This window comes from Cyclopterus lumpus, chromosome 24 (assembly GCF_009769545.1).
Source record: "Cyclopterus lumpus isolate fCycLum1 chromosome 24, fCycLum1.pri, whole genome shotgun sequence".
In the NCBI taxonomy this organism is placed as follows: Eukaryota; Metazoa; Chordata; class Actinopteri; order Perciformes; family Cyclopteridae; genus Cyclopterus; species Cyclopterus lumpus.
In genome coordinates this window covers 20,657,584-20,675,936 of record NC_046989.1, presented here as the reverse complement: position 1 = coordinate 20,675,936, position 18,353 = coordinate 20,657,584, and the positions used below count along the sequence as shown (strand labels likewise).

Genomic DNA, 18,353 nt, shown 5'->3' with positions numbered 1-18,353 from the left:
GATCATACCGCCACCTCTGGCCTGGATGTTTACAAGAACAACTAAATAAAATAAACAGTATGACAGATGTCTAATGGTAAAAAATGACATGATTTAATTATTCAAGGTGTCACTTGAGAAAACGAATAGGGGCATTGGTTGTTGATCTGACGTAGCGTAATATGTATTTGTGTTAACGCTAATTAGTCACAGAGACTCCGCCGTCTACTGCTATGCTCTTAAACGTGACGTGTCTTTCCCCTCCAGCCGGAAGAAAGGGATAGATTTGCTTGTTTGATGCTGACCAGCTGAAGTATTTCTCGAACCAAGAGTAAAAACCACAACCTAAGGCATAATGTAAGTAATAACAATAGTTACATTGCATTGCAATAGGTTTCATTGTGTCATTTGCTTGAATCTTCATACGTAGCGTTCCTTTATTGGTTTACGTTAGTTCAGCCAGTACACTGTAACCTAGCTAGCTAGCTACCTAGCTAGCTAGGTTACAGTAACTCAGATTGATGGTCCAAAATGACCACGATTTGGCAGATTTGTTTACAACGATGTAATCCTTGATGAATGTCACAAAGCAGGTGATGTTTTGGGATTCGCATACAAACTATTTATGTACAGGGTACAAGGACTGTCGACGTTGTCTCCACATGCAAGGTGTAGCGAGGTTAAGCGTATAACGTTAGCTATTAGAGACGTGATTATTTGTTCAACTATACACGATTATGCTAGTGGTGTTGGATGCTTTAACGTTACCTTAACTGTACATAGAATCGTATATAACGTTAATCTCACTGCTAAACATTTTCTAAAGATGTATTCTTGTTTAGTTTAATGTTTAATGCAGCCATATATGACCTTATCCAATGCATTAGAACGTGATAAAATACTTGCAGAATTTGAAGTCAACATAATGTATAATAGTCATGTGTAAAACTTTAATTTAAATGGATGTAACGTGTCTGGAAGGTTATTCAACTCATTCAGAGATTCAAAAACGGGGGTTTTGCTTTGGGAAACTGACAGATAATGTGAAGTAAACATGACGTAATAGTAAATTGACTGAAGTTTGCTAAACACTGCTATATTCCGTAGCTGCTTTTCCTAACATATTTTTTAAAGACTGAATCTGTTTTCTTCCACTGAAGTGTCTTTCTGCTTCACAGAATGGTGACGGACGTGCAGCTGGCCATATTTGCCAACATGCTTGGCGTGTCGTTGTTCTTGCTGGTTGTGTTGTATCACTATGTAGCTGTGAATAACCCCAAGAAGCAAGAGTAGAGTCCTCCAATGACAGAGGTGAGTGCAGTTCAGATCTAAGATGGTTCAGCACTGTGCTATGTCGTTCTGTTGCCAGTCAATTATGTTCCACTGTGACCTAAAACAAAGTCAAAGTGCTCAGCTCAATGCTACATTGTTGAATTTGTTCAATATGTGGTCAAATTAATTGTGTACTAATGAGTGAAATCAGCAGCGTAGTGTGTTGTTGGTATAACACAGAATGAAAGGTCATCATGGTCCCTTGCATGTTTCAAAGATTGTGGTTACACCTGGACCGTGGCACCGTCTGACACCCGCTGCTGCTACTATTATCGGTCACATTTCTAATGCTGCTTTTATCATCGTGGTAATTTTATTATATACGCTGCTGTTAAGTAGTTAAGAGGGACATCTCCGATGTGAGGGTCCAAAGACCGAGGATGTCGTATGCTGTATAGATTTTAAAGTCCTGAGACAAATCTGTATTTTGTGATATTGGGCTATACAAATAAAATATTTGAATAGAATAGGGATGTAGCTGAGTCTTTCCAACTCAGTACATGGCTTACGAGTTGCCACTTGATTAATTAGCATCAGTAAATATGTAGAGGAAGCGTAAATGCTTGTTCGTGACTTAAGTCTCGTTTGACGGTGGAAGCACATTCAGTTTCAAAGAGACTATTCCTTCCAAGGTTTAACACCTGTGAACCTGCATAAAGTCTTTTTCTCCCCACAGGTGAGAGAGGACTCGATGCCACCAAGGAAACATTCCCCACTTCCAGTCCCAAAAGATGGATTTCTTTCGACGGTTGTAGCGTTATTTTCTAATAAAAATGTGTGATGCCATTTGCATTAATGTTTAATTTATTCTTTAAGTTATGCATGCACACCAGATACTCACATTGAGGTATACTCTTGCAAATAAAAAATGGGTAGGTTTTTCAAATACATTTATTTGTACACTGTCAGTCACAATATAATTAAAGTAATTTGGTTAAAGATATGATTATTAAATGAAAAATACAACTAACCATTACACAAAATATTTATGTACGATACAAAATGTGGATGAACAAACAATGAAAATGTGCAAACCTTTAGTCATATTATGCAAAACAGCACAACCTTCTGGAATAACATTAAATACACACTACACTCACATTTGTTTCACAACTGAAAAACGGAGGTTATAAAGCTGCTTCCGTGCTTAAAAGTCTGAATAAAAATTAACCCTTTAATGTATTTGTACAAGTGGCTGACTAAAAAAAAATAATAAAAAAATACTTACCAGTGCATTACAGTGTTGGTCAGAGTGCAATTAACATCTTTTGGGGGGAGGGAACATAAGGCAAGGACTAAAATGACTGAAAAGTTACAGAATATTTCAAGTGTATGGATTCTTGATCATCTGGAAAACTTGGATGGGGAAGGTTTCTACTCTCCTTTCCTCAACCAAAGTTGTGGTTTCTTTTGAGCAAGGCACTAAACCTTCAGCTGCTCCAGTTAAGATGTTCAGTGGTTATACTGAACAGCTCCATGGTCAGATTATGTTGAACAGCCTGGGTGAAAACATCATGCATGCTCTGGAAATCTGAATAAATGATGTTGAACTTGCTGTATTGCATATTATGATGCCTCAAGTAATGCTACTTTGATTACTTTCTGTTTCTTAGTTTAAATGGTTTTGGTCAGAATATTGTAATTTAGGCTCACAAGCAAATGTAGACACACCCACACACAAGTGCCTCCTCTTCTGTGCAGTTGCTAGGCTTCTCCACACAGGGTCACAGTCTCAGGCAGAGGCTTCGGTGGAGTTTCCTCAACCTTCCAAGACAACATCATACAGCTGGTCACAGTTCAGTCATTTAATTCATTCATTTTCAGTATTCCTTTCTGTCTGAATGTACGCTAATTCTAATTGACAAGTAGTGTGTATCTGTTTTCACCTGTTGTACTGTTTCATCCTTCTCATGTGCGGTTTCTATAATAGTATTTCCTCTGTAGTGGAGAGTCTTGTCTGGACTTGTCTTCATTAGTGCTTTAGAGGCCAGCTGCATGGCACCCTCTTTCCCAGATACACCTGTAGAGTGAAATACATGTGATGTTAACTGAATATGTGCAGGAACTCGAAATGCAGTGTCATGTAGCACTTGATACGTATGGAACAAAGGACAATATCTTCTGTAATGATGGGGCAGAAGTTGAGAAATTGCATGAAATGTCACAGCCAGTTGGTTTTGAATATTAAGTCATCCACTGTCCCTTTTCCTGGAGGGAACCCACACTGCCACGGAAAAAAACGTGTAAACTCCACACAGGAGGAACGCCCGGGAACAGGGATTAAACACTGTGCAGGCAGGTAACTCTGGGCCAAACGGAGTACAGCAACATGTGTAAGTATCAATACCTGACAGTGACAAGTGTCGATGGAGGCCAGGTCTAAGCAGATTCCAGACCTTCATGGTGGCTGTCTCCTCCTTTTCTCCAGATGAGACTGGGTTAATGCTGGTAGGGGATGTTTTACTGCCATGTGGAAGTGGGGTTTCAGTCGACCCTGCCCTCCGGATGGGGATGCGGCTCATGTGAGGTTGCAGCTCATACCTGGACGGGCAACAGAAAGGTCAATAGGGTTCACCACTCAATTATAAATCAGAGCTGGGACAACATACACCGTTTTGTGGTGACAATGCAGATGTGTAACTTTTTAAATCATAACCTCTTAATTAGTGTGTACTGTTTTTCATATGGATTTTCTTCCATTTGTGAATTACAACCCACTTTTGGCTTATTTGGCTTGAAGATGTTCCCTGTGAGATTTAGAAAACCCCCAAGATACAGACAAGATTGGACTCACTTGCTAAATTTGATGGAGGAAAAGGTATGTTCAGGCCCCACATCTTTAGCGGTCTGTGACAGTTGAAGACATCACAGTGAGACTTCATACACCAAATTTATGTTGACGAATAGTAAAAAAAAAAAAACATTACAAGAAATGTTGTACACCATGCTGATAAGAGCCAGCAAGGTCAGCTAACCTCTGTGCGTGCCTCTGCGGGGTGATGAGTGACTGTGAGAGTCCGGCACCCTTTCCCCACACGCCGCATGGGCAAAGGCATTCTGGACCAACCCGCTGAACTGGGTCCTCCAGCCTGAAAGTCTGGGCAGCTGAGGCCTGATACCCAGACGGAGGGACATGAATACAAGGAACAGAGAGAGCAAAGGAGAAACAATGGGTAACAGATGAACACCATGTTAAAAATTTAAATAAAATCATAAAAACAACAAATATAACATGCCGGTTGTATCTACGACATGACCAACTAAATTATATAATGGTAGCTTAAAAACACAGCTTACACACAAAGATAACAGACAGTAGAGGACACACACACAAAAGTTGCTTCACTAAGGGATAGTTTTTATTCCAATGGTTAAACAGAGAGGCGGTTAAAGACAGCAGCACATTCAAGAAGGTGGTATTCTATTACACAGACAAACACTTAACTACCAATCGTAGTCTGGTATAGAAGGTTAGCACCACATTGAATAATGGCACATTTCTCATAAGGAGCAGAAAGACCTGGTGAGAATGTGACTGCATGAAGTGTGTTTCAACCTCAAGTGTATTTTGTCATTCTTCATGAAGTTACATATACTAGGACTGAAGACTAGGAAACGGGACATTAGAGTTCACACTGATAAAGCAGAATAAAACTACAGAAATTGACATTCTCTACAATTTTTAGGGCATCGATTGAATGCAATGGGCAGAGGCTACATGGAAATCATCGTCTTAGTGAAAGCAACCCTCAAAAGGTGCAGAAGTTCCACTCAAGTAACATAAACATTTGTTCCTATCCATGTATGAGAGGACAGGGCTGCAAGAGACTGACTGGCATCAGTTTTAGTTTGATCCATTATTCCAACCATCCATTATCTTTAACCGCTTAACTTATTCTAGTAAAAAAGAAATGAGCAGAGCAGAGCCTCCACAATCTACAGCTTACAACCAACACAGATCAAGGCACACCATAACTTCAGCATTACACAGCACTGGAACAGATGAAAGCTACTGTGGGTCAAGTCCAGATATTCCAGAAGCTGATGATCTGGTTCATCTGCTGGTCAGAAAACCTCTCCAGGTCTCACAAGCTCTACCTCTGCATATTCAGTGCATCTTAAATGGCTGGTGTTAAAACACAGACCATCATCAAGTACTTGGATTACAGCACACAAAATCAGACGAAACACTAAAATTCCACAATTGATCTATGATGCTTACATATAGACCAAGACAACATATTTTCTCATCTCTGCTAACCACAACATATATTAACTTAGACTATCGACAGCCTGTTGAATAAGGGTTCACGTTACGATAGAAAACACACAAATGTGCTTGAATAAATAATAATCATGATTTTTTTCACCAGTTTGGTGAAACATGTAATAAAATTAAAGAATCCAATCAATAATGGAATCATATTTGAAATATTCTAAACAGGACCGTGACGTAGTCAAACTACTGGAACACTCAACCATCGTATTTTTATATGATATTGCTTCAGCAATCAAGTCCATAAAGCAACCTTTTTCCCCTCTCAAAGAAACCCTGTGATGAGGTTTCTGGCAGTGGGCTACACTGTGAACATCATGTCAACACCAACATTGGACTGACACTGGAGTGGTACAAGTTTCAGAACTAAGAACCAACTCACTGGAAAAACTAAACCACACTCCTTTCAAATGTGATTTTCAGTAAATTTATACAGAAGGCTCCGTCCTACTAAAAGGACTATAAGTGGACGTTGTGATCAGCCTGTAACTCGCACTGTTTCACATATAAACATTACAGAGCGAAATACAAATACATTGAAAAAAGAAATAAGGTAAGATTCTTAAATAGATTGTACACACATCCACAGTTCAGTCTAATTCTGCAAATCATATTTCTTAAAAAACAACAATAAAAACAACGAATAATTCAATAATATAAGTGCAACATGGTAAAAGTAAAATTATACCATTCATAATGTAGCTGATCATGAACAGCTCCCATTAAAACAGTAACAGTGGGAGAAGAACAATTGACAGCCCTGGCTATTTCCCAATCAGCACAGTAATGTGGTATTCTCAGTAGTGTATTACTAGTATACAGACGGGAAAAGAGACTTATGGTAATGTTAGTATAATATTTCCAATAATGTGTACAAATATCTACCCAAAGGTTTTCACACACACACACACACACACACACACACACACACACACACACACACACACACACACACACACACACACACACACACACACACACACACACACACACACACACACTAGATTGAGTCCTGGGTGGGCCCAGATGGAGTGTTGGGGGGTGGTATTAGGCCCTGAAGGAGCAGGGGGCTCAGTTTGGAGAGCAGCCTGGGATGGGGCAGAGCCTGCAGGGAGGGGAGCAAGGTGGAGAGGCTTGGGGACTGGCGGGAGTACAGACCTGTCATACTGACGGAGGCCGGGAGGGGACAGTAGCCTGCTGCGCACACAGAGGAAGATGAAGAGGAGGAGGAAGGGGGTGAGAGTGGGGGGCGGGAGGGGGTGTGGCTGTTGCTGGGAGACCGTAGAATGGAGCGGTGGTGGGGTGGGCGTCTCCTCTCCTGAGGCTTAGGGTCTACAGAGAGGGAGACATACACATATGCACCTGCTCAGAGACTAGCGGGGATTGGGTGAACACGCACACATTAAAAGCCCTTCACATGAGCCATGTCCTGAGACAAACAAGATGTGCAGATGCTCATCGTTAGTCAGTTGATGAGATGTAAATCAATCTATATGATGTAAACAAAATAAGTTTGTCTCTAATAGGAACATGTCAGTATGTTTAAAGATTTGTTCTACCCTAAAATAGGGCTCATGTGGGCTATAACTAATCTTCAAAAAGGTGAGAAAAAGCATACAATGACAGCAGCAGCATGTGAGGTCATGGTAAGGTCATGCAAGGGTCATACTGATGTTCCAGACCACAGAAAACCAGATGACAGAATGTGTGATATTTAGAGCAGAAAAGAGAAAAGCAAAAAGGTACACACAGGAAGAGGTGAGAGAACATGCTAACCAGCAACACCAGCAGATGGTGGCGAGATGATCTTACCCCTGACTGGCCCAAGTGTCTTGTTGACTCCACGTCCGCTGGTGTGTGTGCCGTTGTGCTGCGTGTGAGTTCGGGATGGGGGGCAGCCAAATGTAAAGCTTGGGGAGCTGTGCATCTTTGGGGAGGGTGTCTGGCTGCTGCTACTGTGGCTGTTGCAGCGAATGCGACTGAGTGTGTTCTCCGACGCTGAGCCAGGCAAACAGCTGGACGGAAGATTATGACAAACACAGAAACCCATGACCCAAATGTTACAAACTACACTAACTAAAATGAGTGTGGTCTTTTGGGGTTTGATAAAGAGATGTGTGTAAACTCACTTGTTGAAGCTCTTTGGCGGTGACGCCTTGCTGCCATTGTGGTGTGTTCTTGGTAGAGGATGAGCGTGGATGTGTGTGTTCAGGCCTTTGGTGTTGCGGACATGCTTGAGGATCCAAGCTCGGAGGTTCATCAGGCAGCTGTGCTCAGACAGCACCAGCCGTGGCCAGGGATTACACTCCGCCATATCCAAGGCAGAGATAGCCACAGCACGCCCCACCTGATGCACAACATTCAATTCAATTCAGTTTATTTTATGTAGCCCAATATCACAAATTATTAATTTGCCTCAGAGGGCTTTACAATCTGTACACATCGGACATCCCTGTCCCAGGACCTCACATCGAATCAGGAAAAACTCCCAAATAATAGAAAAAAACCTTTCACAGGGAAAAAAGGGAAGAAACCTTCAGGAGAGCAACAGAGGAGGATCCCTCTCCCCGGATGGACAGAAGCAATAGATGTCATGTGTACAGAATGAACAGTTACATAAGTGTTAAATAAACAAATTCAATGAATATGACAATGTATGAATAATTCGTAGTAGGCATGGACCACGATCCAGACCTCCACAATCCATGAAACAGAAGGAGGTAGAGGGGGTAGGGGGTGGGTTGAGAGGGTCAGCAGGGCCATAGCAGGAGGCCGGCCCACCAGGCAGGAGGCATCAGACACAGCCAGGACCAGGTCCAATGGACCCTATGAGACGTGAAATCACAACGACTCCGGGGAGGAAGCACAGTTAATAAGGTGCAATGGAGATATGTAAATTAATCTATAAGGAGAGAGAAGAGGAGATAGGTGCTCAGTGTATCCTAAAACATCCCCCAGAAGCCTAGAAGCCAGTGGTACTCAAACTGGGGCGCTCAGGTGGGACGCTGAGGTATTACAGGTGGGGCGCGGGGGGCAGTGCGGAGAACTTCACATATTAAAAGTACGTGTAAATGTTTATGTTACGGTTACGGCGTTAACAGGTTACGCGTGCGAGGTCCAAGATCCTTTGCGACTCACGTGTAGCTTAGTAGCTTAGCACAATGAAGAGACATTTGGCAGGAGGGAAAAGAAAATCAACCGCAGGCGATGCAGATGAGTGTGTTGTGTGTCTGAAAACTCTGGCAGCGGACAGTAAAAATACACATGGCGACATTACACCCCCCCTCACGTAAATAAGCCACTGGAGTTCTTTCAGAAAAAACCTTGTGAATAACTCATGCAGGCAAATCACTTTGCACACTGTCATTCAGAGAGGCGCTAGCAGCCAGACAGATGAGCCGTGAACTACACGAGGTTTTGACCGATGCCATCAGCGTGGTCATTTTCATAAAAACAAGACCCCTGAAAGCACGACTGTTTTCCACTCTGTGAGGAGACGGGAGCGGAGCCTTCAGCTGCTTCACAGAGAAGCTCGTGGCTCTCCCGAGGAAAAGTGTTGTCGCGAGTCTTTGAGCTCAGAGAAGAAATCTGTCATATGCATGACAAATGTCATACAGGACATACAATACAATTTAAATTGTACACATATTATCCATACACATGTTATTATTCAAAGATGAGGTGGACTCAGTTTATCATTTATTTTACCTATAATATACTTTTTGGAGTCAAATGTATTTAATAATATATTAAATTATTAAATTATAATTATTAATTTGCAGGCAAGTTTGCTGATGAATAATTTCTGAGTGACATATTTGGAAAGCTGAATAAATTAAATCTTCAACTTCAAGGCAGACAAGCACCTTCCTCAACTGGCAGACAAGATATTTACAACAAATATTTGAACTTGTTTTGTTTAGTTTTTACTTATTTCACTTATTGTTATTATCTTGAAAATATATCCAGTGCCAAACATGTTAATTGCAGCCAAATATTAGTTCTTTATTTGCATTGTTCTAACAAAGTGATTGCACTTTGTATTTGTTTTTGTCTGATGGAGCAATCTGGTTTAATTAAAAGTGAATGCAATTTTCTTTATTCTATTATTTGAAAAAGCACTGATGGAGGAGTCACAAAAAGTTGTTATTTCAATAAAAATTCAGCATGGACCATTTTGTTACAATTTTGTTGGGGCACGAACATTTTTCAAGTGGGGCGCGACAGAAAAAGTTTGAGAACCACTGCTATAAGCCTATAGCAGCATATCAAGGGGCTGGACCAGGGCAAACCTGATTCAGCCTTAACTATAAACAATATTAAAGAGGAAAGTCTTAAGTCTATGGATCTAGCTTCCACTGTCAGTCCGGGAGGCAGACAGTCACCAGATTTAAGAGTAGACTTAAAACTTTCCTATTTATAGTTAGGGCTGAATCAGGTTTGCCCTGGTCCAGCCCCTAGATATGCTGCTATAGGCCTATAGGCTGCTGGGGGACATATTAGGATACACTGAGCTTTTATTTCCTCTTCTCTCTCTCCTTCTGGACAAATGAATATCTCTTCATTGCACATTACTAACTCTACTTCTTCCCCAGAGTCTTTGTACTTTCTCGCCTCTCAGTTTTCCATGGATCGTGGCTGTGTCTGCCAGTCCCGCCTCCTTCCATGGACCTGCTGATGCCCCTCTTCTCTACCTCTGTCTGTTTCATGGATTGTGGACATCTGGATCGTGGTACATGCCTACTACTCATTATTCATAATGTCTGTCATATTCATTGAATGTGTTGTAACTCTGTAACTCTGTTCATTCTGTACACATGACATCTATTGCTTCTGTCCATCCGGGGAGAGGGATCCTCCTCTGTTGCTCTGTTGAAGGTTTCTTTCCCTTTTTTCCCTGTGAAAGTTTTTGGGGGATTTTTTCCTGATCCGATGTGAGGTCAAAGGTCAGGGATGTTGTATGTGTACAGATTGTAAAGCCCTGAGGATAATTTGTAATTTGTGATTCTGGGCTATACAAAATAAACTCAATTAAATACTCATACATTAGTGCCAAATTGGTAGGTAAGTTTGGCAGTTATCAAATATAAACATCATCAACGTGCAACTAGCATGGAAATATCAGCTGATGATAGTTTAGGATTCCTGTGTTGAAAAGTTGTTCATTATCGTACACCAACAACCTGTAATTCTTAAATATGTGCTGCACACTTACATGTGTTTTTTTAAACTATAAACTAAATGATATGACTACCTTGATGAAACACATCAATGCTGGTGGTAATATTTACATTTATATTCACACACATTCATACACTGATGGGAGGAGCCACCTGCCCATCAGGACTAACTGACATTCACACACCGTAGGACAGCTACGGGAGCAATTTGGGGTTAAGTGTCTTGCCCAAGGACACATCGACATGGCCTAGTGGAGCCGGGGATTGAACCGCTGATCCTCTGGTTGAAGGACTATCTTTGAAATTCATATAAAGAATATTAATGCCCTCTAATAGCCTCCTCTCACCCATTTAAGGAGAACTGGATACATACAGCGCTGGAGGCGAGCTTGTTTATTCTTTTAAAAAAATTATATATATATATATATATATATATATATATATATATATATATATATATATATATAGTGGTATGAAAAAGTTTGGGCACCCCTGATCATTTTCAAGATTTTCCTTTATGTATCATTGGTTGTTCGGAACAGCAATTTCAATTAAATATATCATATAGCAGACAAACACAGTGATATTTAAGAAGTGAAATTAAGTTTATAGGATTTACAGAAAGTGTCCAATAATTACTTAAACAAAAGTAGGCAGGTGCATAAATGTGGGCACCCTTGTTGTTTTATTTATTTGAATACCTTTAGCACTAATTATTGGAACACCAAATTTGTTTGGTAAGCTCATTGACCCTTGACCTACATACACAGGTGAAGCCAATCATGAGAAAGGGTATTTAAGGTGGCCAGTTGCAAGTTGTTCTCCTCTTTGCATCTTCTCTGAAGACTGGCAACATGGGAGCCTCAAAACAACTGTCCAATGACCTGAAAACAAAGATTGTTCAACATCATGGTTTAGGGGAAGGAGACACAAAGCTAGCTCAGAGATTTCAGCTGTCAGTTTCCACTGTGAGGAACATAGTGAGGAAATGGAAGACCACAGGCACAGTTCTAGTTAAGGCCCGTAGTGGCAGGCCAAGAACAGTCCAACTCAACCCACAGACCGGCTCCAAAGACCTACAACATGATCTTGCTGCAGATGGTGTCACTGGGCATCGTTCAACTATTCAGCGCACTTTGCACAAGGAGATGCTGTATGGGAGAGTAATGCGGCAGAAGCCTTTTCTGCGCCCATGCCACAAAAAGAGTCGCTTGAGGTATGCTAAAGCACATTTGGACAAGCCAGCTTCATTTTGGAATAAGGTGCTGTGGACTGATGAAACCAAAATGGAGTTATTTGGACATAACAAGGGGCGGTATGCATGGCGGAAGAAGAACACAGCTTTCCAAGACAAACACTTGCTACCTACAGTTACATGTGGTGGCGGTTCCATCATGCTGTGGGGCTGTGTGGCCAGTGCAGGTACTGGCAATCTTGTTAAAGTTGAAGGTCGCATGGATTCCAGTCAGTATGAGCAGATTCTTGTGAACAATGTTCAAGAATCAGTGGCAAAGTTGAAGTTGTGCCGGGGCTGGATACTTCAACAAGACAAGGACCCTAAACACTGCTCAAATTCTACCAAAGCATTCCTGCAGAGGAACTAGTACAACGTTCTGGAATGGACATCTCAGTCCCCAGACCTGAATATCATTGAAAGTCTGTGGTCTGTTTTAAAGTGGGCTGTCCATGCTCGGAAACCATCCAACCGGACTGAACTGGAGATGTTTTGTAAAGAAGAATGGTCAAAAATACCTTCAACCAGAATCCAGACCCTCATTAGAAGCTATAGGAAGCGTTTAGAGGCTGTTATTTCTGCAAAAGGAGGATCTACTAAATATTGATGTCATTCTTCTGTTGGGGTGCCCAAATTTATGCACCTGCCTACTTTTGTTTAAGTAATTATTGCACACTTTCTGTAAATCCTATAAACTTAATTTCACTTCTTAAATATCACTGTTTGTCTGCTATATGATATATTTAAATGATATTGCTGTTCCGAACAACCAATGATACATAAAGCAAAATCTTGAAAATGATCAGGGGTGCCCAAACTTTTTCATACCACTGTGTGTGTGTGTGTATATATATATATATATATATATATATATATATATATATATATATATATATATATATATATATATATATATATATATATATATATATATATATATATATATATATATATATATATATATATATATATAATTTTTTTTTTTCCCAAGGACACATCGACATGGACTAGCACTACCACTGAGCCACAGCAGCCAGATTGCGGCCCCATTAATACAGGTATTATTTGCATTTTTTTAAATGATGCTTGGTGTGAAATTTCACTTTAAACAAAGACTCAAATTCCTCTCTGAATGGAAAGGAATACTTGTTCAGAAACCTACCTACCTGTTCAAATATTTCTGGAGTGTATTTTGGAGGGAATGATGGTGTTGGAGGTGGGGTTGCCCGTCCGTTGTCATGGCAAGCAGGTGGGATGGTGTTCATGGTTTTTCCTGTGTTGTAGTTGCACTCCAAAGTGTAGCTGGTGGGGACCCAATAACAGAAACATGTTAAAAACATAACATTTACAGATCTAAAACAAACTTGAGTTGACATAAGGTCATTTACATTCAAGGTGATGACTGAAAAAGAACTGCTACAGCAGCCGTTTTTATTAAACTGATTTAAAATTAATTGTATATCACCAAAGAAGTGATCAAAACAGATTTTCTTGAGGTGATAACTGAATATAAAATGTTGACGTTTTGTGAACTCATTCACATCGGACCTGTGAAGCAGCCCTATGGCCTTGTGAATGGCCACCCGCCCGCTGCCTTCTTTAGACTGGCCATCCCTCTTGTCTCGTGAATACATGTTTTTCTCTGAGAAGTTACAGCCCAGGAAATCAAAGTGGGCAGAGTTTACAGCGATCAGCCTTGGATACAGCATGTTCTCTACCTGCAGAGAGAAGGTGTGCACAGAAGATTAGATGTATATAACAAAAAGAAATACACCATCTTCTGTGACTGCCGTATGCGGATGAACAAATATGTCATTGACACAAAATCAAAACTAAATACTTTTCTAAAAACAACAAAGGGAGGGTGAGTACATTGAATAATATTCACCTGCTGGCTCTCGTCAGGAAGGTTATTTCCATACATGAAGCACCCCCGCTTAGAGGCATGGCCATGTAAATCCACATAATATGCCACTCCCCCCTCATGTGGTGGAATTAATTCATGTTCTTCCACTTCTGGTACCGTTACCTCTACTGTAACAGCAGCTACAGTCTCAGAGGAGCTTGATGAGCTGTTCTGGTCCACCTTCCTCATCTCTGTGGGGACCCAGGTGTTTTCCTCCATCAACATCTGGACTTCTGGCAGCGCAGGATTTGTGTCATTCTTTGCATTTCGTTGGTTCAAACTGACTTCAAGGGAGGTGAAGGGAGGAGATTGAGGCTGAGGTTTTAAGCTCAGGGGAGGAGTCTGCATGTGTGTGGGGCTGCTATAGTGAGTACTGGAATGTGTATTGTGCAGACGGTTGTATGTGTGGTGGTAGAGCAAAAGTGTTTTGGCTGCATAGATGGAAGGGTGCAGCTCAGGGCTGGGGTTTAAGTATTGTCTGTTCAAGTTCACACCCCTGGAATCAGTCCTGGAAAAAATATTGCTATTAGTATACTTTAAGAAAAGCCTGTTAACATTGTTGACAGAACATAGCAGATGCCCAACCATACATTTCTCCACTGTAGTAAGGCTTGGAAATTGAACAGGGTTTCCCTGTTTTCTTTTCTTTTTAAAATGGCATGTGTATGGGAAAAACGGTTTTCACTATTATTAGGTAGAAAGAAACCTGATTTATTCAGCGAGATTTCTGGGAGAAGCTGACTTCTTGGCCCTGTATAAAGGGTAACCAAGTTTAGGATTTAACATGTAAGCATGTGCATGACCTAGACTTCAGACAGGGAAAGTATCGCTTCTTTTTTGTTTAACAAAAAAAAGTTTCTGAAATATATTACCTGCTGCCCTGCTACAGGATCAGCCATATGATGAGAGAAAGCAAAATAGCTTTGTGACAATGTTGGATCAGTGCAGCATGACAATTCATCACATTCCCAAGCCCTTTTTAAAACACATCCACAATAGAAAGAGAAAACTCTTTCATAACTAGTAAACGACTAAATAATAAGTGAAAAATCAATGCAAACCATGCAATTAAGATAAAAAGGTAAAAAGGACTGTACTTCTCCAATGGTTTTCTAGTCTTCTGACCACTCAAAGCTTTTTAACACTACATGTCATCATTCACCCATTCATACACCGATGACAGGAGCTGCCATGCAATGTGCCACCTGCCCATCAGGACTAATTAACACACACACCATAGACAGAGCTACGGGAGCAATTTCGGGTTCAGAGTTTTGCCCAAGGACACATTGACATGGACTAGTGGAGCCGGGGATTGAACCGCCGATCCTCTGATTGAAAGACAACCCTGCTCTACACTGAGCCCCGACTGTGGATCAGTTTAAACATTACCGAGCACTGAGCCAAACAATGTTTACATTGGTATAGAAGGGATGGTGCATGCCACTACATGTGCAATTCTTACCTGTAGTGCCCACGAACGACTCCATCTGGGTTGAGCATGGGAATGAGCTTGAAAACAAACATGTTCCGAAGCGCATGAGCACGAGGGTCATCACTTCTTAGGATGAAGTTGAGAAAACCGTTAAACACAAAGGATGAGGGAGTCTCCCCGGGGTGCACTCGACTGCTGAGAAAAAACACCTGCATACACAAGCAGACACACAAGGACCGAGGGTCAGCTTCACTGTTCTGACATTATTCAGTGATTCCACCTCACCCCTAAGTGTTGTCATTGTAAGCCATTAAAGTTGCCACATTAAGAAAGAGAATACTGATATGTTCATGTATGATTGAGTGATACCCTTTTGCTGGAGAAGCGGTGTGATCTTGGCGTGTTGGTGTCTGGAAACAGCTTCGGCAGACGGGGTTCTCTCTCCTCTTGCATCCCGTTGCAGTTGGTCACAGTGATTAGGTCGACCCTATTACCATCCAGAGAGTGGCACAACAACTCCCTATGATAATACACACTGTCTGGGGCACTGAGTGAGAGGACAAGATTGTTGGGAGAAAAGATTCATTAAAAAAAAAAGTACTACCAGTTTCAAAAAGGGCCTAGTGCCACCCCACAACACTCCATCTGGGCCATAGGTGTGTGTGTGTGTGTGTGTGTGTGTGTGGTGTTGTACCTGCTCGGACTGAGTTGAGCAGCATTAGGGTAGCTTTTATCAAACTGCTGCATCATCTCTTGGCACTCACTATAAGAGAAGGGGAAGCAGAAAGAGAAGTAGGTGGTCACCCCTCGTACCTCCAACAGCCGGTGAGAGAATGAGAGGATGAACTGGTTATCAACAATCTGCAACGGGACAGAAGAAAGGAAGAGACATATTATGAGAAAGAGAATAATAGATGTGAGAAAACAAAGTAACAGCCAACTTCCTCAGTGGCTCCTGATCCTTTCCCTGACAGTGTACATACCTCAGCTGTGGGTCTTTCCCGAATCCTTTCCCACCGGTTCTTGCCAGGTGAAGTGCGTACAAGAGGAGCCATACCCTGGCTATAGAGCTTCCTCTGGTTGTTCATGTTCATCACATTGATCTTCAGTATCTTTCCCGAAGCAGCACCCCGTACACTGAAGTGAAACCACGATCTGAAAAGCATGATTTGGGAATCGAAAAGTAATGTAACCAATAGTATGGGCTGTGTGCAGCAAGTAAACATTTATCTAGAAAGAGGCATTGACTAATCATGTTGCTGTGCTCTAATGTGAATAGCATAATGGAATTGCAACATGAGCAGAAGTTGTTGTTTTCTTCTTTTATACCTGTTTCCATTCTCATGTTCTGTGCCACCGCAGTCTGGCTGCGTCCACACATTGAACTCATAGTCAGGGGTAAGGTTTGACCCTGAGAGGGCACTTCCACTGGGAGCATCGGTAGGAGGGCTAGAGCTGCCCTTTTCCACCTTCTCCACACGTGCCAGATTCCCTGAGTCAAACTTGGAGCTGAACACAATATTACCAAAGCAAGCATCCATGGTTCTGAACTCTACAATCTCACTTTTCTCCCCTCTGGTTCTTCTTGAAGTGCCAGTCAGAGGTCTGACATACACCCTGTAATGGAATCAGAGAAATGCAAATAAATTGACTAAACACAACTCATTTAGAAGTGGTATACAGATCCAACAAACCCAAACAGCCCCTCATTCTTCATGGTGCAGCCTTGTATTGCCAAAAACAGGTGTCATAATTTATTTAGTCTGCTTTGTGATGCCCAAACAGCATGCACATTACTGCATGTAAAACAGGGATACTGCTTGAATCCTTTACATATATTTGGAGTAGCCATGATGCCAGTTCTAGATATCGGAAAATTGCATGTTGTTGGAACGTATACATCTATATATGAAATGATGACCTACTTATAACGATGAAGGTACCTGGAATTCACAGTTTAGATCAACATTGAACTGCAGATGTATGTAATTAAAGGCCCCATACTTTAAACTAGGGCAAATCGTGCAACTTCAGTCTGATGTAATTGAATCATTTAGCTAGGTCAACACGCAAACTGTTTAACTTGCTTAACAGCGACAATCTGAGGTCAGTAAAGACAATACAACCATGGCCAAACGATACAATATTTTCTAGAGTTACAACCCACTGTTAACAATAACCCTGTAGTCACTGTAACTACGGCGCATATAAAGGATATCTTGGTTGTTTGCTAATCATTTACGACAACATGACTGCCCCTCTGTCCAGTGCTTTATTCATAATGACTAGTTTGATGTCAGTAATGGAGCAGAAACAACAACAGCTGACCAAGAGATATGGCACAGAGTAGCTTAAGGGGAGTGAACTCACGTCCGCAAGCGTTAGAGTCACTAAACAAGATGCTTTCTTTGAACACCATCTAAAACACGCAAAGGTCAGTTAATATTTACTGCTACGCCAGTCTCAGTGGACAACGTCACCTATGTTACACACAGCTAGCTAAGCTACGGAGGCTAACTTAGCTACGTTACCGAACGAGCAGTCGTTGTTTGAGACGACAGTATCTATGAACAAATACACCGTTTCTGTGGTTGCATGCCTAATACATTGTAGCTACGCCAAAGCTTTTCAATGAGACAATACATTGTCAGTCTTACTACGCTATTTTCTTTCAATGTCCATTTTTGTTTTCGTCGTCCTTCTCAGCCCTCAAGCCATTGCTCTGGATGCTGCGTTCAGGTTTCTCTGTAGAAATGAACGCTGCCTGGAAACGTTGTGGCTGATCGTTATAGTAATATAACACACAGTGCGATGTTTAACACAAGCGGTTATAGTAATTAGTCGATATCAGCACTCTAGGATTATAAGAGACATACTTACATTCATAAACACAATGTTACATCTATACATCCGACAAATATTATTGTTATGACTCTATTGGCCCTGCAATTCAAAATGTTCAAATCTTATAGAAAACAAATAAAGAGCAAACATTCAAAACATTATGTTGA

General features: G+C 41.3%; 2 protein-coding genes across 6 annotated transcripts; one reads left to right on the top strand and one right to left on the bottom strand.

The window, feature by feature from the left end:
- The first annotated feature begins 51 nt into the window (after positions 1–51).
- On the top strand, positions 52–2,103 carry ost4 (oligosaccharyltransferase complex subunit 4 (non-catalytic)). The gene is made up of 4 exons (XM_034528095.1): positions 52–76; positions 247–336; positions 1,158–1,290; positions 1,988–2,103. The coding sequence occupies exon 3, from the start codon at positions 1,159–1,161 to the stop codon at positions 1,270–1,272; it is 114 nt and encodes a 37-aa protein (XP_034383986.1). The 5' UTR covers positions 52–76; positions 247–336; position 1,158; the 3' UTR covers positions 1,273–1,290; positions 1,988–2,103.
- Positions 2,104–2,184: 81 nt separating this feature from the next.
- On the bottom strand, positions 2,185–18,106 carry agbl5 (ATP/GTP binding protein-like 5). 5 transcript variants are annotated; one of them, XM_034528088.1, is made up of 17 exons: positions 18,000–18,106; positions 16,672–16,959; positions 16,326–16,497; positions 16,037–16,203; positions 15,712–15,889; positions 15,373–15,551; positions 13,890–14,415; positions 13,550–13,719; positions 13,168–13,303; positions 7,717–7,934; positions 7,400–7,602; positions 6,746–6,919; positions 4,287–4,423; positions 4,106–4,158; positions 3,659–3,852; positions 3,198–3,331; positions 2,185–3,075 (listed from the first exon to the last, which is right to left on the bottom strand). In XM_034528088.1, the coding sequence occupies exons 2-17, from the start codon at positions 16,881–16,883 to the stop codon at positions 3,016–3,018; spliced, it is 2,913 nt and encodes a 970-aa protein (XP_034383979.1). In that variant the 5' UTR covers positions 16,884–16,959; positions 18,000–18,106; the 3' UTR covers positions 2,185–3,015. The 5 variants fall into 5 exon arrangements, with proteins under 5 accessions (XP_034383979.1, XP_034383980.1, XP_034383981.1 ...); XM_034528089.1 differs by having other exon boundaries at positions 17,713–18,082; XM_034528090.1 differs by lacking the exon at positions 6,746–6,919.
- Between the last annotated feature and the right edge of the window lie 247 nt (positions 18,107–18,353).

Bases quoted from the DNA above. Each gene is read 5' to 3' on its own strand.
- ost4 (XM_034528095.1), top strand. From the start codon at position 1,159: ATGGTGACGGACGTGCAGCTGGCCATATTTGCCAACATGCTTGGCGTG.
- agbl5 (XM_034528088.1), bottom strand. From the start codon at position 16,883: ATGGATGCTTGCTTTGGTAATATTGTGTTCAGCTCCAAGTTTGACTCA. The intron at 15,552-15,711 runs GTATCACTCAAT...TTGTGTATGCAG, and splicing joins ACCGCTTCTCCAGCAAAAGG to GTGTTTTTTCTCAGCAGTCG. The intron at 13,720-13,889 runs GTGAATATTATT...TTCTCTCTGCAG, and splicing joins TTCCTGACGAGAGCCAGCAG to GTAGAGAACATGCTGTATCC.